Raw genomic sequence first — 22,281 nt, 5'->3', positions numbered from 1 at the left:
AGCCACTGTTGCCAGCCTAAACATCTCTTCTGAGGCTATCACAATATATACTATTCTCCAGCCTACAGTAGATTATAGACATCTAGAATATAAAAATTTGTTTCCTGATAGGCTTGGCACACAATATTCCTACAGTCCTTTGAAAACATACATATTAACAGAGTGACAATATTTACAGGCAGAATTACTCATGTGTCTTATTGTAGCTTACAGGAGAGTGTGTCTGTCTAAGAATGGGGTAGAGGTTGGTTTGTAAAAACAGGTGGCCCACAAGCTTTCTTGGATAGTTAACTCAGTAGTTAGAATGAAGGATGTAAAATAACCTGTCAGGATAACACCTGCTCTCTTGCCCTCAACAATTAATGATAATGAAACTAGGCCTGAAGAGGAATAAAAATCTTGTATCATCTTTGAATTAGTCTTTTGTTGGTCGTGCGTTCCAATGAAATGATGTTTCACAACCTTTTCTTCATTATCATCTCTGAAAAGATCCTTTATGGCTATTTTTTTTTTCCTAGTTGCCACAAAATTAAACACAGGCATACTGTGTCTTACTGTGCTTTGCTTTCTTGCTCTTGGAAGATATTGTGGGGTTTTTTTACAAATTGAAGGTTTGTGGCACCCCTACATTGAGCAAGTCTACTGGGACCATTTTCTTTTCAACAGCATATGCTCCTTTTATGACTGTGTCACATTTTGGTAATTCTTACAGTATTTCAAACTTTTTCTTTTCTTTTTTTTTTTTTTTTTAGACAGAGTCTCGATCAGCCACCCAGGCTGGAGTGCAGTGGTGCGATCTTGGCTCACTGCAACCTCCGCCTCCCAGGTTCAAGTGATTCTTCTGCCTCAGCCTCCCAAGTAGCTGGGACTATAGGTGCATGCCACCACACCCAGCTGATTTTTTTTGTATTTTTAGTAGAGACGGGGTTTCACCATGTTGGCCAGACTGGTCTCGATCTCTTGACCTCATGATCTGCCCTCCTCGGCCTCCCAAAGTGCTGGGATTACAGGCGTGAGCCACTGCGCCTGGCCCAAACTTTTTCATTATTGTTATATCTGTTATGGTGATCTGTGATCACTGTCTTTGGTGTTACTATTGTAATTGTTTGGGGATGGCATGAACTGCATCCATATAACACTTAATTGAGGCCAGGTGTGGTAGTTCACGCCTGTAATCCCAGCACTTTGGGAGGCTGAGGTGGGCAGATCGTGAGGTCAGGAATTCGAGATCAGCCTGGCCAACATAGTGAAACCCCATCTCTACTAAAAATACAAAAAAATTAGCTGGGTGTGGTGACGCACACCTGTAGTCCCAGCTACTCGGGAGGCTGAGGCAGGAGAATCGCTTGAACTGGGGAGGCGGAGGTTGCAGTGAGCCAAGATCATGCCACTGCACTCTAGCCTCAGCGATAGAGCAAGACTCCATCTCAAATAATAATAATAATAAAGACTTAATTGATACTTAATCCATAAATGTTGTATGTGTTCTGAGTGCTCCACCCACCAGCTATTTCCCATCTTTCTCCTCCTCTTCAGACCTCCCTATTCCATGAGACACAACAATATTGAAATTAGGCCAACTAATAGCCCTACAATGGCTTCTACATGTTCAAGAGAAAGGAGGAGTTGCACATCTCATTTAAAGTGAGAAATGATTATGCTTAGTGAGGAAGGCATGTTGAAAGCCTAGATAGGTCAAAAGCTAGGCCTATTGTGCCAAACAGCCAAACTGTGAATGCAAAGGAAAAGTTCTTGAAGGAAATGAGGAGTGCTATTCTGTTGAACACACAAATGATAAGAAAGTGAAACAGCCTCATTGCCGATATGCAGAAAATTTGAGTGGTTCTAGATAGAAGATCAAACCAGCCATAACATTCCTTTAAGCCAAAGTCTAATTCTTTTTTTTTTTTTTTTTTTTTTCAGAGTCTTGCTCTTTCGCCCAGGCTGGAGTGCAGTGGCACAATCTCGGCTCACTGCAAGTTCTGCCTCCTGGGTTCACACCATTCTCCTGCCTCAGCCTCCCATGTAGCTGGGACTACTGGTGCCCGCCACCACACCCGGCTAATTTTTTTGTATTTTTAGTAGAGACGGGGTTTCACCATGTTAGCCAGGATGGTCTCGATCTGATCTCCTGACCTCGTGATCCTCCCACCTCAGCCTCCCAAAGTGCTGGGATTACAGGTGTGAGCCACTGTGCTTGGCCACCAAAGCCTAATTCAGAGCAAGGCCCTAACTCCCTTCAATTCACTGAAGGCTGAGAAAGGTGAGGAACTTGCAGAAGGAAAACTTGAAGCCAACGGGTTGGTTCATGAGGTTTAAGGAAAGACACCATCTTCATAACATAAAAGGGCAAGTAAACAGCAAGTGCTGATAGAGAAGCTGCAGTAAGTTATCCAGAAGATCTAGCTGAGATCATTGGTAAAGCTGGCTTCACCAAATAACAAATCTTCAAATGTAGATGAAACGACTTTGTATTGGAAGAAGATGCCTTCAGGCTAGGACTTTCATAGCTGGAGAGGAGAAGTCAATGCTTCAAAGTTTCAAGGGACAGGCTTTAGTCCCTTGGGCTCTTGTTAGGGGCTAATACAGCTTGTGACTTTGAGTTGAAGGCAATGCTCATTGAACATTCTAAAAATCCTAGGGCCCTTAAGAATGATACTAAATGTACTCTACTTGTACTCTATTAATGAAACAACAAAGTCTGAATGACAGCACGTCTGTTTATAGAGTGGTTTATCAAACGTTTAAAGCCTGCTGTTGAGACCTACCACTCAGAAAAAAAGGTTCCTTTCAAAATATTACTGCTCATTGACAATGTACCTGGTCACCCAAGAGCTCTGATGGTATAAGGAGATGACTGTTGTTTTCATACCTGCTAACACAACATCCACTGGGCAGCCAATGGATCCAGGAGTCATTTTGACTTTCAAGTCTTATTATATAAGAAATACATTTTATAAAGATATAGCTGCTGTAGATAGTGATTCCTCTGATGGATCTGGGCAAAGTCTATTGAAAACCTTCTGGAAAGGATTCACCATTCTAGATACTGTTGGGAGGAGGTCAAATTATCAACATGAACAGGAGTTTCGAAGAAGTTGATTCCAAACCTCATGGTGACTTTGAGGGCTTTAAGACTTCAGTAGAGCAGGCTGGGCATGGTGGCTTATAATTCCAGCCCTTTGGAAGGCTGAAGCGGGTGGATCACAAGCATAGAGTTCAAGACCAGCCTGGGCAACACAGTGAGACCCCCATCTCCTAAAAAGGATTTTTTTTTTAAGACTTCAGTAGAGGAAGTACTCATAAATATGGTGGAAATAGCAAGAGAACTAGCATTAAGAATGAAGCTTAAAGATGTGACTGAATTGCTGTAATCTCATGATAAAACTTGAATGGATGAGGAGTTGCTTCTTATGGATGAGCAAAGGAAATGATTTCTTGGGAGGGAATCTGTTCCTGGAGAAGACACTGTGAACGTTGTCGAAATGACACCATAGGATTTAGAATATCCCATAAACTTAGCTGATAAAGCAGGGGCAGGATTTGAGAGGATCGACTGCAATTTTGAAAGAAGTTGTACCGTGAGTAAAATGCGATCAAACAGCATTGCATGCTTCAGAGAAATCTTTCTTCACAAAAGGAACAATTGGTGCAGCAAAATTAATTTTCTTATTTTAAGAAATTGTCAGCCGGGTGTGGTGGCTCACGCCTGTAATCCCAGCACTTTGGGAGGCCAAGGTGGGCAGATCACCTAAGGTCAGGAGTTTGAGACCAGCCTGGCTAACATGCTGAAACCCCATTTCTACTAAAAATACAAAAAATTAGCTGGGCGTGGTGGCACGCCTGTAATCCCAGCTACTTGGGAGGCTGAGGCAGGAGAATCGATTGAACCCGGGAGGTGGAGGTTGCAGTGAGCCGAGATCGCGCCATTGCACTCCAGCTTGGGCAACAAGAGCAAAACTCTGTCTCAAAAAAAAAAAAAAAAAAAAAAGGCTGGGCGCAGTGGCTCACGCCTGTAATCCCAGCACTTTGGGAGGCCGAGGCAGGTGGATCATGAGGTCAGGAGATCAAGACCTTGCTGGCTAACATGGCGAAACCCCGTCTCTACTAAAAATACAAAAAAATTAGCTGGGCGTGGTGGCAGGTGCCTGTAGTCCCAGCTACTTGGGAGGCTGAGGCAGGAGAATGGCGTGAACCTGGCAGGCGGAGGTTGCAGTGAGTCAAGATTGCACCACTGCACTGTAGCCTGGATGACAGAGTCAGACTCTGTCTCAAAAAAAAAAAAGAAAAGAAAGGAAATTGTTGGCCGGGTGCTGTGGCTTACGCCTGTAATCCCAGCACTTTGGGAGGCTGAGGCAGGCGGATCATCTGAGGAGTTTGAGACCAGCCTGATCAACATGGAGAAACCCTGTCTCTACTGAAAATACAAAATGAGCCGGGCATGGTGGCGCATGCTTGTAATCCCAGCTACTCGAGAGGCTGAGGCAGGAGAATCACTTGAACCCAGGAGGCAGAGGTTGCAGTGAGCCGAGATCGCACCATTGCACTGCAATGGTGCGATCTCGGCTCACGATCGTTAGCGTTTTTTAACACTCAAGTGTTTTTGGTTTTGTTTTTTGAGTTGGAGTTTTGCTCTTGTTGCCCAGGCTGGAGTGCAACAAGAGCTGGCATGATCTCAGCTCACTGCAACCTCTACCTCCTGGGTTCAAGTGATTCTCCTGCCTCAGCCTCCCAAGCAGCTGGGATTACAGGCATGCACCACCACACCTGGCTAATTTTGTATTTTTAGTAGAGATGGGGTTTCACCATGTTGGTCAGGCTGGTCTCAAACTCCCAACCTCAAGTGATCTGCCCGCCTCATCCTCCCAAAGTGCTGGGATTACAGGCATGAGCCACCATGCCTGGCCCACTCAAGCATTTTTTAATTAAGGTATGTATTTTTTAGATATGGTATTGAACACTTAAGAGACTACAGTATAGTGTAAACATAACTTTTATATGCACTAGAAAATAAAAAATTCATGTGACTCACTTTATTGAGATATTTGCTTTATTGCAGTGGTCTGAAACCAAACCTGTAATATCTCCAAGATATGCCTGTACTGAAGAGTAAGATTTTGTCAGTTAGAGTTTAATCTTGGAAAGACTACAAACCACTGTAATAACCTAAGCATTTTTTGATTCCCCAAGGACCAATTTTCACCCCTTTGGGGGCCATATTAATTTTCTATGGCTGCTGTACCAAAGTACTATGAATTTTGTGGCTGAAAACAGCACGAACTTATTCCCTTATAGTTCTAGAGGCCGGAAATGCAGTTCACTGGGGTAATGTCAAGGTGTAGGGCCATACCCCCAGGAAGGCTCTGGGGAAGCGTACATTTCCCCTTCCAGCTTCCATCTTTTTCTGGCTTCCAGACTTGCATTCTGTGTGTTCACTGACTCATGTCTGCTTCCTCCATCTTTCAAAGCCAGCAGCCGTGTAGCATCTTGTTTCAATGTCACGTTGCCTTTTTCTTCTGTCAAGTCTCCCTCTGCCTGCCTCTCATGAGGACAGTGTGATTACACTTAGGGTCTACCTTGCTAATTCCGGATAATCTCTGCATCTCAAAATCCTTAATTTAATCGTATCTGCAAAGCTTGTGTTACCATATAAGGTAAGAGTCACAGGTTCCCAGGATTAGGAACTGGATATCTTTGGGGACCAATACTCAGCCACAGAGGTGATACCACTCCCCACCCATTAAAAATGCATGTTCTACACCAGTAAGGAAGAAAGAAAATAAGAAAGAAGAGTAAAAGATAATAAATATGTAACTTTGGCTACAAATCAATTCTTTATTATATCTCATTCTATTTGGGGCACTTGCTATTAGAACAAAGAGAGAAGATATATTTAAAATTAACAGGATTCAGAAGAGTAGAGTTGATGATGTTCACCTCATTGCGATGTACTCACCCCTTCATTTATTTTGCATTACCCTTCCTGCCTGGGGCCAGTCAGCAGAGGAGGGCAGTGAGTCACTCCAAGGTCAGACAGTATTATTACCCTCTTATTGTGATGGGCAAATCCACCATTAAGCTTCAGATTGAGAGAAACACCATTGAGTTGGCAAATGCTTTCGATGTGTACGTGCAGAGAGTCATATGTATCTACAATTTTCCAGACAGTGGCAAAGAGAAATGGAAACTCTGTGCTGTATTTTAATTGGCTGCAAAATGTTTCCTTCAGAAATTACCATTCCATTAAGCACCTACTCTGTGCAAACGCTTTGCCAAACACTGCTGGGAATAGCTGCATGTATAAGGCCATGCCTACCTTTATTAGACTGTTCAGGGGAATAAAATGAAGTTACAATTTATTCTAATACTAGAATGCAGTTCTCTCCCCATGGACTGCACCTTTCAGGATAGTGGCCTGAATCAGAGCAGAAAACACCTGCTGGATATCCTCCAAGTACACAGTCTGATTAGTGCCCTCTGGGAAACATGGAGGCAGATACTACTTGGCTCTCCAGCCTAAGGGAAGTATTATTAATTAAAAACTTAAAGCCAGGTTCTTCTCTGTGTATGGTTATGCATGTCCTAGATGGCCTTGAAATTGATCTGTTCTTCATTAGCAATCTGTGAGTTGTACTCCTGTCTGAAATTGAGTAGAGGTCAGAGCTATGAAGGTTGAATTCAACAAGAATTTTTATGAAGTATAACTAGAGTTAGTGCTCTGCTCTAACTGCTTTTGGAGACAGACTTTCCCCAGTGTGTCCCATCAAATCACAGACTAAAAACAGTCTATTTTCCCTTATTCTTGGCCAGATAGGACCTGGGCACCTGAATTTTTTTTTAAACTAGATTTCCAGGAAATTTTATTGAAGGCTAACAGCATAGCATTTCATGTTGGATAAAGAAGACGCACAAGACAGGACATGGTAAGACACACCTGTAATCCTAGCACTTTGGAAGGATGAGGCAGGTGGATCACTTGAGCTCAGGAGTTCAAGACCAGCCTGGGCAACATGGTAAGACCCTGTCTCTCCAAAACAAACAAACAAACAAACAAAACAAAAATTAGCTGGGCATGATGGTGTGCACCTTTAGTCTCAGCTACTCGGGAGGCTGAAGTGGGATGATCACCTGAGCCCAGGGAGGTCAAGGCTGCAATGAGCCATGATTCCACCACTGCACTCCAGCCTAGGCTACAGAGTGAGACCCTGTCTCAAAAAAAAAAAAAAAAAAAAAAAAAAAGGCCATATGCAGTGGCTCATGTCTGTAATCCCAGCACTTTGGGAGGCCAAGGCAGGTGGATCGCTTGAGGTCAGGAGTTCGAGACCAGCCTGGTCAACATTGTGAAACCCGTCTCTACTAAAATACAAAAAAAATTAGCTGGGCATGGTGGCAGGCACCTGTAGTCCCAGCTACTAGGGAGGCCAAGGCAGGAGAATTGCCTGACCCCAGGAGGCGGACGTTGCAGTGAGCTGAGATCGTGCCACTGCACTTTAGCCTGGCCGACAGAGCGAGACTCTGTCTTAAAAGAAAAAAAAAAAAGATTCACAAAAGAAAAATTGTATTAAGTACAATTTAATATAATTTCTTACAAGTTTATTACCTAAAACTTTGCAAATAATTGAAGTTAGAAGCTTTGGATTTTGTTTTTAGAGCTTAATCCTTTTCTATAAGTGGAAATCCTTTCCACTGGTTTATTTTCCCTTTGATTTTATTTTACTTTGACACCCTAAAGGTTTAGTGTTCCTGTTTTTAAATCTACTGATTGTTTCTTATGAGATTCCTTAGAGTGCCCTTTAAGTATACACAGATTTTGCAAATGCATTCATTTTCTTATTTGCCAGGGTTTAACACTGGTTATGCACATGTTAGCTGAATAACCTTAGGCAAGTAAATTATCCTCTCTGGGCCTCAATCTTGTTAGCTATTAAGTGGGAATAATGACAATTCCTAACTCAAGGGTCTGTTGTGAGGATTAAATGAGTCCTTACATGTGACATACTTGAAATAGTACCTGGTGCAGAGTTAGGGCTGGGTGAGTGTTAGCTATTGTATTATTATTTCATTGCTGTTTGCATATATTTTTTAAATGTATTTAGGATTTTTTTTTTTTTTTTTTGAGACAGGGTCTCACTCTTTGCCCAGGCCGGAGTGCAGTGGTACGATCTTGGCTCACTGCAACCTCCACCTCCCAGGCTCAAGAGATCCTCCCATCTCAGCCTCCCAAGTAGCTAGGATTACAGGCACGCCCCACCATGCCTGGCTAATTTTTTTGTTGTTGTATTTTTGGTAGAGACAGGGTTTTGCCATGTTGCCCAGGCTTGTCCCAAACTCCTGAGCTCAAGCGGTCTGCCTGCTTTGGCCTCTCAAAGTGCTAGGATTACAGGCATGAGCAACTGCGTCTGGCCAGGGTTATTTCTTAGGGATAGCATTCCAGAAATATAATTAAAATTTATTGATCCAGAAATATAATTAAAAATAATTGATCAAATGTTAGAAGACTTTTTAAATTTATATTTCATCAATTTTACACATTTGTTAGGTTTTAATGTTTTTACTACTTGTGTGTGCCAAAAAATTATTGATTTTCTTAATCGTTTTCTATGAGTAGAAATCCTTTCCACTGGTTTGTTATTTTCCTTTTGATTTATTTTACTCTTGACACCCTGAAGGTTTAGTGTTCCTGTTTTTAAATCTACTGATTGTTTCTTAGGAGATTCCTTAGAGTGCCCTTTAAGCAGGGAATATCTTTCCCTCTCCTTCCCCTTCCCTTCACTCTTCTCAAAACTATAAAAATATAATACTCATTTCTACCTGTTTTTGTGGCTTTTATACTTTCAATGTGTTCATCTACATGAGATTTAGTTTGATGTGTGGAACAGCAAGAGAGTTTAAATTAAAAATCTTCCCCTAAATGGCTAAATGTCCCAGTGCCATTTACAGTGTGGTACCCCTCCTGTAATAAAAATATTACATTCTTATCCATATTAATTATTTCTTATTCAAACTTACCAGTGGCATTTAAGAAATCATTAGTTCAGTTGTTTATAGGTAAGAAGACTCATTCTTTATCTGCTATTTCAAAATTAAAATCATTGTCTTTCATAGATATTTTCTGAAATGAAATGTGGAAAACAATTATTTTTACAATGAGACTTGGAAAAAAATCAATACTAAGTTTCTTTTGTATACAAGATAGCCAATAATACCTAGGCCTAAAACGTTCCAGTCTAGTTTTTTGCTGCTAATAGGTGCTCAGTATGACAGAGCTTTTCTTGAGGACCATTTGACCCTGTGTCTCTCTTTGCCTTTCCCCTTATGAAAATAAGCTGACCCCTATATCCAATCAAATCATCATAGCAAGGTTTTCATCATTTTTTATGGAATGTCAGCCTTGCCACCTGCTTGCCTGGTACCCAATACATATAATCTCTCTTCAGTCTGCAACACACAGCACTTGAGGCAGGCTGTCATTAACTGGAGTTACCTCCAATTGCCTACTTCTTATTCTATTCCTATCAAAAACCCAGCTGACAGGTACACAAGGGGCATAGCCCAAATTACATGTAATCCATAAATCTCTCCATTTTTTTTTAAGTCTTAGTTTTCTCTTGATATAGGATTTTTTTTTTTTTTTTTTTTGAGATGGAATCTCACTCTGTCGCCAGGCTGGAGTGCAGTGGCATGATCTCGGCTCACTGCAACCTCCACCTCCTGGGTTCAAGCGATTCTCCTGCCTCAGCCTCCTGAGTAGCTGGGACTACAGGCACGTGCCACCATGCCCAGCTAATTTTTGTATTTTTAGTAGAAATGGGGTTTCACCATGTTGGCCAGTATGATCTCAATTTCTTAATCTCGTGATCTGCCTGCCTTGGCCTCCCAAAGTGCTGGGATTACAGGCGTGAGCCACCATGCCCGGCCGACATAGGCTATTTTTTAAAATGCAAGCTCTTCTGAACCATATAATATGATGTTTTAAAATATGGACTCTGAAGACAAAGACCTGGGCTCAGAATCAGGCCCCACCACTTATTTTCAATGGACTCTTGTCTGAATCTTATAATCTTTCCAAGCCTCAGTTTTTTCATCTGTATAATAGGGATCAAAATAATAGTAAACAAATAAATGTATTTCTTTTGAATATCTAGTAGTATTTTAAAAATCAGATAACTAGAATTATATAACTCTATGTGCTTTATTTTTTACTTGTTTGCTGGGAATCAAAGAGCTTCGTTTTGTTTTTTGTTTTTTTTTTTTTTTGAGACGGAGTCTCGCTCTGTCCCCCAGGCTGGAGTGCAGTGGCGCGATCTCAGCTCACTGCAAGCTCCCCCTCCCAGGTTCACGCCATTCTCAAAGAGCTTAGTTTAAGCTCAATTCAAGTTACTATTTGAGGCCTGGTCAGGATATCTGCTGTTATTTGGAACACAAGCTGTTTGCCCAGGACTAAGATCAAGTGATTTTCCTAAAGCAAACAGTGTATTGAATGTAATCCAAATCATCAGCAGGAACAAAGGAGGCCATATAGCTTAGCAATTAAGGCATGGGATCTGAAGTCAGAGAGACTTGGATTTGAATCATGGCCCTGACAAGTTACGTGCCTCTCTCTGCCTGAGTTTCTTCATCTGTTAGATGAGCATAATATTGCACTATAGTGTTACTTTGAGAATTAAATGAGGTAATGCAAAGCTCTTAGAGTAGTTACTAGGATAAGTGTCCAATTAACCATAGTTTAAGAAAAAGGATAAGCTGGGCACGGTGGCTCATGCCTGTAATCCCACACTTTGGGAGGCTGAGGTGGGCGGATTGTCTGAGGTCAGGAGTTCGAGACCAGTCTGGCCAACATAGTGAAACCCCTTCTCTACTAAAAATACAAAAATTAGCCAGGTGTGGTGGTGCACACCTGTAGTCCCAGCTACTTGGGAGGCTGAGATGGGAGAATCGCTTGAACCCAGGAGGCAGAGGTTGCAGTGAGCCGAGATCGTGTCACTGCACTACAGCCTGGGTGATAGAATGATACTCTGTCTCAAAAAAAAAAAAAAAAAAAAAAAAGGAAAAAGGATGAAATCACAACTTGGAGCAAAAAAACCCAAAGGCATATTTAAAGATTTGCGTATTGGGTTAAAACAAGTTTTAACATCTGGAAAGAAAAAGCATCCATCAACTTTTCTTATCAAGAAATATGAATTATAGCCAGGTCCAGTGGTGTGTGCCTGAAGTCCCAGCTGCTTGGGAGGCTGAGGCGGGAGGATCACTTGTGACTGGGAGTTTGAGAACAGCCTGGGGAACATAGTGAGAACCCATCAGGAAAAAAAAAAAAAAAGTTGATTAAAAAAAGAAAAACAAAAGAGGCCAGGCATGGTGGCTCACACTTGTAATCCCAGCACTTTGGGTGGCCAAGGTGGGAGGATCCCTTGAGGCCCGTGATTAAAGACCAGCCTGGACAACATAGTAGGACTCCATCTCTACAAAAATTTTAAAAATTAGCCAGGCATGGTGCCGTGTGCCTATAGTCTCAACTACTTTGGAGGCTAAGGCAGGAGGAATGCTTGAGCCTGGGGGGTTGAGGCTGCAGTGAGCTGTGATGGTGTCGATGAACTCTATCCTTCAGTACAGAGTGAGACCTTGTCTCAAAAAAAATCATCTTTACAGTTATTTGATTATTTGCAGATTTTCAGTGTTTATTGTTTTTACTTTCCTTGCCCCACTATTCTGCATTCATCAAATATTCATTGAACACTGTCTTTTTGCCAGAGACTGCTGTAGGCACAAGAGATACAGCAAAAAACAAGACAAAACCCTTGCTCTCATGAAACTTACAGTCAAGTGTGTGAGATGGACATAAACATAGTACTGTGCTGTCATGTTGTAAAATGGGACCTCATTGAGAAGCTGGGTTGGTTTGGGGGTGGGGAGTATGACATCAAGAGTTCTGTTTTGATCATGTTTAGTTCAAGATGCCTGTTATGGCCAGGCACCGTGGCTCACATCTGTAATCTAGAACTTTGGGAGACTGAGGTGGGTGGATCCCTTGAGTTCAGGAGTTTGAGACCAGCCTGGGCAACACAGCAAAACCTTGTTTCTACAAAAAATACAAAAATTAGCCCGGTATGGTGGTGTGTGCCTGTAGTCCCAGCTACTAGGGAGGCTGAGGTGGGAGGATCACTTGAGTCATGGTAACAGACTCGCTCTGGGTTTCGCTCTGGATGACAGAGCGAGACCCTGTATCAAAAAAAAAAAAAAAAAATGCCTATTAGACCTTCAAGTGGTGAAGACAAGTAGGTAATTGGATACACAAGTCTGGGCTCAGGGTAGAGGCTGGGCTAGAGAAAGAAATTTGGGAGTCATCAGTGAATAGATGACATTTTAAGCCATGGGCTTGGAGGAGATAACCTAAGGAATGACGAGAATACATCTGAAGATCCAGCCTCAGACACTCTGGTGTACAGAAGCAGGTAGAGAAAAGGAGAAACCATTAAAGACCTCTGTTGGGCCGGGCATGGTGGCTCACACCTGTAATCCCAGCACTTTGGGAGGCCGAGGTGGGCAGATCACTCGAGGTCAGGAGTTCAAGACCAGCCTGGACAATATGGAGAAACCCTGTCTCTGCTAAAAATACAAAAATTAGCTGGGTGTGGTGGTGCACACTCACTTCACTCTAGCCAGTAGTCCCAGCTACTCAGGAGGCTGAGGCAGGAAAATTGGTTGAACTGTGAGGCAGAGGTTGCAGTGAGCCGAGATTGCACCACTGCACACCAGCCTGGGCAACAGAGCAAGACTGTCTCAAAAAAAAAAAAAAAAAAAAAAAAGAAGGCTGAGTGTGGTGGCTCACGCCTGTAATCCCAGCACTTTGGGAGGCCAAGGCAGGCAGATCACCTGAGGTCAGGAGTTCAAGACCAGCCTGACCAACATGGTGAAACCCCGTCTCTACTAAAAATACAAAAATTAGCCACGTGGTGGTGCGCGCCTGTAATCCCAAGTATTCGGGAGGCTGAGGCAGGAGAATTGCTTGAACCTGGGAGGTGGAGGTTGCAGTGAGCCGAGATCGCACCATTGCACTCCAGCCTGAGTGACAGAGCGAGACTCCATCAAACAAACAAACAAACAAACAAAAAAAACAAAAACCCAAGAAGACCTCTGTCTCCTAGAGCAGTCACCTAGAATCCTAGAGAAAAATGTCTTTCCAAAAGGAAGAAATGCAGAACTGTGTGAGTAAAATGAAGCTAAGAATTAATTACTGGATTTGGCAAGATGGAGGTTGCTGATGACTTGGCAGGAGAGTTTCCCTGAGGTGATAGGAACCAAGGTCTGATGAGAGTAGGCTGAAGAGCAAATGTGGAGAAACAGAGATGGCAAGAATCAACAGTTCATATCAGGATTTTGCTGTGAAAGGCAGCAGAGGGATGGGGTACCATTATTTTCATTTTGTTTTGTTGTTGGTTTCTGCTACAGTGGTAGTTTATGTTGAGATGTATATTTTAAACTGATGATCCTTAAAGAAGGAGAAATTGATGAAGGAGAGAGGTGGGAGGGATAATTGCAAAAATGAAGTCCTTGAGCAGTGAGATCTGCTTCCTTATTATGCATATAGATGAAACATTAAAATGTAAAACAGACTCTTGTGCTGATTTTAAGAACTCTAAGTTAGAAGAGGGTGGGGAGAACTGGGAAGCTGGGGAGCCCAAGATGCAGGATTTTGGCTCTTTAGCTCAGCTAGGTTCAGGTTCTTGTCTCACAACCAGGAGGAATTAGGCACGTGGACACCAGAGGGTGAGTAGAGTAGAATTTATTAAGCAAAAGGAAAGCTCTCAGCAAAGAGGGGGGTCTGGAAAAGCAGGTTGCTGGCTGCCCCCTTCACAGTTGAATACTGTGCTTAAGGCACAAATTCCTGGCGGCTCCACCCCATCCTTCCAGTGCGCATGTGGGCCCTTAGGGTGAGCCACTCCATATTGATTTACTTCCCTTACTGCACATGTGTTAAGGAATGGAATTTTCCACTGCGGGCATGTTTAGGCAAGCCCCCTGTGCAAGTTCCCACATCTGCACAAAATATCTGGTGTAAGCATTTGTGGGGCGGGTTGGAGGTTCTCCAGGGACCCTTCCCTTACTGTCTGCCTAAAGCAAGCTGGCTAACTTCTTACACTGTGTATTATACAGCACCAGTCTTTAGGGAAAGGAACTTCAGGTGGGTAGGGTAGAGTATAGCAATAGCTGGCAAGAAAAAAAAGATTTGAAGAAACAAACTCTGTGGTGCCCTAGGGAGCAGATATGGGATGGAAAAGTGAGGCTGGGCCTTAAATCACAAGAAGCCCAAGGTGTACAGGGATCTCTTTACAACAGAACGTGTTCTTATATATGAGTTATTTGAAATAGCTTAATTATACCACTATACTGTCATTAATAATGGATAAATGTACTTCAAAGTAATTTATTAGTTTGTCTGTGAATATGTCTTTCCTTGTCTCTTTTCCCCCTCACCTAGAATGTAAACAAGAGAGAAGAGAACTCCAGATCTGATTTTCATGGAGGAAGGTGATACAGATCATTATGGCTGTAAGGGGAGGATTCTTGTGTTTCCCAGGTGTCCTGAAACCATTCACATGGAGCCTAAGTTAAAATGCTCTGGGTTCGGGAGTGTCTTCCTGGAGATCACTAAGGGCTTCAGGACTCCTTCAGATGGAGTTTTCTTTTCTCTCTCTCTTTTTTTTTTTTTAGTATTTTAAAACGTATTTCGTTAATTAGCAGCAGTATGCCAAAGTTGTTCCATTATTATATTTTGTTCATTCTTTTGTGCAAGTGTCTTCCAATATGATTTGATAATGCCAACAATTTGCAAGTGATTTTATTGCAGCATGACTTTGGTTCCCAGGAATGCTGAAGCACAGGTCCTAGAACAGAGGCTTGAAAAGGAAATAAAAGGGATTTGATCATAAATGCTTCTGGGGTTGGCATACCAGATCATTTTGAGCTCAAATAGGAGACAAAAGAAAGGATGTTGGGAAAGCTGTATGGTGGAGAGGCTGAACTGTTGGAATGAAAAGACAAGAAGCATATTATTATGTTAATTCCAGCACCCTAGATCTGCAATGCTGAAAGGACTGCCAAAACTAAAGCTTGTCCTACACCACGTTCATCACAAAGAAATTCTGTTTAGACGTTGAGTTAAACTTTCTCAACTGTATTCAGTACAAGATTAAGTGGTTGAGATGGGCCATTCTGCAGTTACACTGTTTCCGTTCCAATCTGGGTCTCCTCATGTATTAGCTGTGTGGACCTTGGGCAGGTAACTCCTTTGTGCCTCAAAGAAATGGAGATGATGATAATACCTACCTCAGTGGGGTTATTGTGAGGATAAAATGCGATTAATAGAAAATAATTAGAATGGTGCCTGGGATACATACTGCTCATTAAACGTTGTATATTTTTATTATTAGTGCACTGTGCTATAATAGGATGGCTATCTAGAAAATATCATGCAATTCGTAATGCACATTTATCATCCAGTTAATTGAAAGAGGTAGTGATGGGACAGTGGTGGCAGACATTGAATGCTCAGGGATGAAAAATGAGACAGGTTTTATCTTGTTTTGTTTTATTTTTGCCTCTCATTAGGTATCCACCTACTTTTCAAAATTGTGTTATTTTAATCTTTATTACATACAGACATATTCTCAGTAAATTGAGGCCACCATATGGAAGTGTAAGGATGAAGCCAGGTGCAGTGGCTCATGCCTGTAATCCTAGCACTTTGGGAGGCTGAGGTGGGCGGATCATTTGAGCCTACGAGTTCAAGACCAGCCTAGACAACATGGATAAATCCTGTCTCTACAAAAAAAAAAATACAAAAATTAGCCAGATGTGGTGGCATGTGCCTATAGTCCCAGCTACTTGGGAGGCTAAGGTGGGAGGATCGCCTGAGCCCAAGGAGGTCGAGGCTGCGGTGAGCTGTGATCATACCACTCACTTCACTCTAGCCAGGGTGACACAGTGAGACCCTGTATCAAAAAAAAGAAGAAGTATAAGGATGAAATCATAAGCTTAGGTCCTAGTTCTTTTGAGTGAGTTAGAACCTATATAAAATTTTCTCCTTTTGGAATTTTATTTTTCTAATGTTTACCTCATTATTTTCTGACTATAATAGAAAATTATCCTTAAAGTTTGCCATTACAAAGGGAATTGTACTTCTTTAAAATGCCAATTAAAAATATCTTCTTGTTGTTCTTATATATATTTTTAAGTTATATATGCATATGTTAAAATATTTAAGTGAAATAGGAATGACATAAAAATAAAATCTTCCTCCTCACTACCTCAACCTCCAGTCCCATGCTATAGAAGTAAATACTTAAATTAGTTTGCTGTAACAAATTACCACAAACTTTGTGGCTTAAAGCAACACGAATCCATCTCATAGTTGTGTAGCTCAGCAGTCTGAAATGCGTCTCACTGGGTGAAAAATTAAGGCATCAGCAGGACTGGTTTCTTCCTGGAGGCTCTAGGGAAGAATCCTTTTCCTTGCCCTTCTCACGTTCTAGACCCCACTATTAACACTCATATATTGTTTCAGAAATGTTTAATGCTCCTTGATTTTTATCACCTAATTGTATATTTTCTAGAACTCTCCATTCTTTTATATACACCTACATACTGTTCTACTGTATGGATGCACCAGATGTTATGTGTCCAGCTCCCTGTGTTAATGGAGTCTTGGTTTATTTTCAAGTTTTTATTTTCATAAATTGCATCATAAATAATATCTTTATACTTTCATATTTATGCATTTTGACAAACAGATCCATGGGATAAGTTGTTCTTGGTGTAGTTTCCAGGTAAAGCAGGATGTACATTTACACTTTTGATACTTCTTTTTAAATTGCCTTCTCAAAAGACATCTATTATCTTTCCCTCCAGTGATGAGTAAGAGTTCATATTTCCACACGGTTTTGGGGCGCTCGGGAGTTTGTTTTTTTTACAAAACTTTTAAAACTTTACCACTATATATATAATATATTTATAATATTATATATTTATTATAAATATATATTTATAATAAATATTATATAATATATGTTTATAATAAATATCATATATTATATATTTATAAATATATATTATATATTTATAAATATATATTTATAATAAATATTATATATTATATATTTATATAATATATATTTATAATAAATATTATATATTATATATTTATATAATATATTTATAATAAATATATATTATATATTATATAAATTATATATAATATATACTTTATATATATTATATAATATATACTATATACTTTATATATATTATATAATATATACTATATATTTTATATATATTATATATCTTGTATATATTATATATATAACTTCTCTTTTTACTTCGTTTCACTTTAGTTATAAATTTGCCATGTTTGGAGGTTTTCGATGGTCCTAGCGAACCAGTTTCCCTAGAAGCAACTTCCCTTCAGTCCGATTCACATCAAAGATGTGACTTCAACACCATCTGATGTTCAAGCTATTTATTTTAGCAGTGGTCTTACAAGTCGGATAGTGGGAGCAGGTGGGTGGCATGGGCCAGATTCAATCAGAGGTCAGATGACTGACTGCCTGTCCAGGAGGGTCTCCATCTGGAGACTGTTCTCAGAGTTTGGGAGATTCTTCCCGTTTCTTCTACCTGCATTTAGTTCAGTCAATTACCAGGCGTTTCTTTCATAAGAGGAGGTTAAGCTAGTCTTATAAGGGTAAGCTTTGTTAAAGGTTTACGAGATTTGCATCCGTGATGAGGTGGCCTTATGTCCTGGAAATCCCTGGGCCAGCTTGGAAATCCCCAGGCCAGGTGGCCTCATGCTGCTAAGTGGCACATAGTGTCAGTCCTGTGAGAGCTTGTGAATGCCTTATAGCTATCATTAATCTTGTAGTCATGATATGTCTCCTATAGGATGCTACACAGTTGGTTTTAGCATTTTACTATCGTTTTGTTGTTGTTTGATTACTTTTGTTTTCTTTCGTTTTTTGTTTTTGTTTTTGAGACAGGGTCTTACTCTGTCATCCCGGCTGGAGTGCAGTGGCATGATCAAGGCTCATTGCAACCTCTGCCTCCTGGGTTCATATGGAAGGCAGAGGATTCTCCCACTTCAGCCTCCTGAGTAGCTGGGACTACAGGTGCACACCACCGCACCCAGGTAATTTTTGCATTTTTTGTAGAGACTGGGTTTTGCCATGTTGCCCAGGCTGGTCTTGAACTCCTGGGCTCAAGCAGTCGGCCCGCCTTGGCCTCCCAAAGTGTTAGGATTACAGGTGTGAGTCATCATGCCCAGCCAGCGTCTTACTATGTTTGTTAGCCATTTGGATTCCTTTTTCTTTGAATTGCTGCTTGTTAATATATTGGCCCTTTTTTCTGTTACATTATTAATAATGCCAGGAATTATGCTAGTTGCTATGCAAGATGCAGACTTGAGGAAAACCTGGTCCCAGCTTTCAAAATGCTTACTTTCCAAATCTGACTCATCGTTTGACTTTAATGCCCCACTGGACTTCTCTAACAGCATTTTCCATTTTCCCTTTCAAAAGGACTCAAAATATACAAATTTAATTTGATGATAAGAGCTCAAGAAAGGCCGCGGATTCTTATTTTTTTATTTTTATAGTAAAAGTGATCAGACTGTTTCCTCTTTTAAGAAGAAAAAGAAAGCAGAGGTGAATATTAAGCTTCCAATTAATGCTTATTCATCACAAATAGTAAGTAAATAATGACAGAAATAATTCCTTAGTCACTCTCTAGCACACTTCTGTTTTATTTTTAACATTTTTCACTATGTGACATTTCCTAGATTTGTTTTATTTTCTGTTTCCCTCTAATTGCAATACAAGCTCTTGTGGACTGGAACCACACCTGTCATATTCACTGCTGTATCTCACCTGTCATATTCACTACCAAATCCCACCTGCCATAATCACTGCCGTATCCCACCTGCCATAATCATTGCCGTATCTCACCTGCCATAATCACTGCCGTATCCCACCTGCCATAATCACTGCCGTATCCCACCTGTCATAATCACTGCTGTATCCCACCTGTCATAATCACTGCTGTATCCCACCTGTCATATTTACTGCTGTATCCCACATGTCATAATCACTGCCCGTATCCCACCTGTCATATTCACTGCCGAATCCCACCTGTCATAATCACTGCCGTATCCCACCTGCCACATTCATTGCGGTATCCCACCTGCCATAATCACTGCCCATATCCCACCTGCCATATTCATTGCCAAATCCCACCTGCCATAATCACTGCTGTATCCCACCTGTCATATTCACTGCCGTGTTTCACCTGTCATATTCACTGCCAAATCCCACCTGCCATAATTACTGCTGTATCCCACTTGTCATATTCACTGCCGAATCCCACTTGCCATAATCACTGCCATATTCCACATGTCATATTCACTGCCATATCCCACCTGCTGTATTCACTGCCATATCCCACCTGTCATATTCACTGCCGTATCCTACCTGCCATAATCACTGCCCATATCCCACCTGCCGTATTCACTGCCATATCCCACCTGTCATATTCACTGCCGTGTTTCACCTGTCATATTCACTGCCGTATCCCACCTGCCATAATCACTGCCCATATTCCCACCTGCCATATTCACTGCCATATCCCACCTGCCATAATCACTGCCCATATCCCACCTGCCATATTCACTGGCAAATCCCACCTGCCATAATCACTGCTGTATCCCACCTGTCATATTCACTGCTGAATCCCACTTGCCATAATCACTGCCATATTCCACCTGTCATATTCACTGCCATATCCCACCTGCCATAATCACTGCCCATATCCCACCTGTCATATTCACTGCTGAATCCCACTTGCCATAGTCACTGCCATATTCCACCTGTCATATTCACTTCCAAATCCCACCTGCCGTAATCACTGCCATGTTTCACCTGTCATATTCACTTCCAAATCCCACCTGCCATATTCACTGCCATATCCCACCTGTCATATTCACTTCCAAATCCCACCTGCCATATTCACTGCCATATCCCACCTGTCATATTCACTGCCATGTCCCACCTGCCATATTCACTGCCGTATCCCACCTGCCATATTCACTGCCATATCCCACCTGCCATAATCACTGCTGTATCCCACCTGCCATAATCACTGCTGAATCCCACATGCCATAATCACTTTTGTATCCCACCTGTCATATTCACTGCCGTATCCCACCTGCCATATTCACTGCTATGTTTCAGTTCTCATATTCACTGCTGAATCCCACCTGCCATAATCACTGCCATATCCCACCTGCCATATTCACTGCTGTGTTTCACCTGTCATATTCACTGCTGTACCCCACCTGTCATATTCACTGCCATACCCCACCTGCTATATTCACTGCCATACCCCACCTACCATATTCACTGCTGTATCCCAAGCTTCCAGAGTAGGCTCTAGCATTCGTAGGTGCTCAGTGAATATTTGCTGAATTAGCAAAATAGAAAATTTAAATCTCTTAACAGGTACCACGTTTTGACATAATCACTTGTAACATCTATTTAGAAATCCATAGGCAGCACAAGCACATAAATAAAAACGTGACCTTCCCCAAGATCTTTCCTCCTCTGTTCAGCATGCTGTGTCAAGAGCAGCACATTGTGTGGTCACTGTCTCATTCAATTGGGACAGTCGCATCATCTGCCCCTTGCTGAATCGAGCCTTTGAATTAGATGAAGGAAATTTGGGCCAAGTCTTCTGGAATTTAGTGACTACTATTATCTAGTTTCCCTCTGGTGCAATTAGAAATGAGCAATGAACCAATATATAACCTTGCTTAAAAAGCAATTTCCTTTACTATTCTCCTTGTTTAATTAGTCTGTTTTGTTCTCCCTGAGCTCGAGAGGCATTTTTTCTCCCAAAGCAGAAGCATTAAGTAAGATGCATTCAGTGTTTTCATGAGATTCATTCATTCTTCTTGGACAAGATCTTGGCCACTGTATTAGTCTGCTTGGGCTGCCATAACAAAATATCACAGACCAGGTGGCCCAAACAACAGAAATTGATTTCTCACAGTCCTGGAGTCTGAGAGGTCTAAGATCGAGGTCTCTGCTGATTTGGTTCCTGCTGAGGGCCCTCTTCCTGCTTGTGACAGCCACCTTCTTGCTGCGTCCTCACGTGACTTTTCCTCTGTGCTTGCATGGAGAGAAAGAGACAACAAGACAGATTCGCTGATGTCTCTTCATATAAAGGCACTGATTCCATCAGACCACTGATCCCATCATCCCCCAGCCTCATAGCCTCATCCAATCCCATTTACTTCCCAAAGGCCCTATCTCCAATTACCATCACATTGGGAACTGGGGCTTCAACATAGGAGTTTGGGGGAACTCAAACATTCAGTTCATAACAGCCACCATGTGCCAGTCATCTGGACAGAGGTTGAAAAAGCCCTATCCATGCCAAAATCTTACCTCTTAAGGTAGTAGAGGCATACTGCTAATGTGAACCTTTAAAAATGCTCATTTATTCTACAGATATTCCTTGTTTATGCCATATTACTCACTGGCTTAAAAATCTTCTAATGATGAGGCATGGAACTTGGAGAAACCACCCAAAGTTTCTACCATGTTCTGCAAGGCTGTGATCAGGCACCTGCTTACCTCTCACACTGCTCCAGCCACACTGGCCTGCGTGCTGCTACTTTCTCCCTTAGGGCCTTTGCTCTGGCTGTTCATTCTCCTTGTGGTGCTTTGCCCCAGATAGCTGGCTCATTCTCATCATTCAGGTCTCACTTAAGTGTCATCTTTCATAGGACATCCCTGATACCCAATCAGAATTACTCCCTTGGCCAGCTGGCCTGTGCCAGATGCTTTGCTGGATATGAAGACACAAAGATCAGTAGTGCAGCCAGGCGTATTAAAATATTACCCTTAATCAATGTTGACTCGACATTAATAATAGAGCATATTAATGATAATATTATTAATTAATTCTTATTAATTTATCAATAGAGCAGATATTGAACACTTACTATTTGCAAGGCACTATGCTAAGTCTTTGCCATTATTATAATTATTGTTATTTTATTTTTTATTCTTTTAGAGGTAGGGTCTCACTCTGTGGCCCAGGCTGGAGTGCAGTGGTACAATCATAGCTCACTGCAACCTTGACCCCCTGGGCTCAAGCAATCCTCCTGTCTCAGCCTCCTGAGTAGGCAGGACTACAGCCATGCACTACCATGCCCAGCTAATTTTTTAATTTTTT

At 41.5% G+C, this 22,281-nt stretch overlaps 1 protein-coding gene across 12 annotated transcripts in view; it reads left to right on the top strand.

The window, feature by feature from the left end:
• Positions 1-22,281, top strand: part of BICD1 (BICD cargo adaptor 1) — a 280,206-nt gene that overhangs the window by 131,844 nt on the left and 126,081 nt on the right. Inside the window, exon 3 of one of the 12 annotated variants that reach the window (XM_055095760.2) lies at positions 14,477-14,673. The exons of the other annotated variants lie outside the window; for them this stretch is intronic. Coding sequence (XP_054951735.1) covers positions 14,477-14,530 — 54 coding nt within the window. The 3' untranslated portion in view covers positions 14,531-14,673. Of the gene's footprint in view, positions 1-14,476; positions 14,674-22,281 lie in introns of those variants that run through there. 12 annotated transcript variants of the gene reach the window in all.

Source organism: Pan paniscus, chromosome 10, assembly GCF_029289425.2.
Source record: "Pan paniscus chromosome 10, NHGRI_mPanPan1-v2.0_pri, whole genome shotgun sequence".
Taxonomy (NCBI): Eukaryota; Metazoa; Chordata; class Mammalia; order Primates; family Hominidae; genus Pan; species Pan paniscus.
The sequence above is the reverse complement of the archived record's forward strand: the minus strand, read 5'-3'. Positions and strand labels throughout refer to the sequence as shown.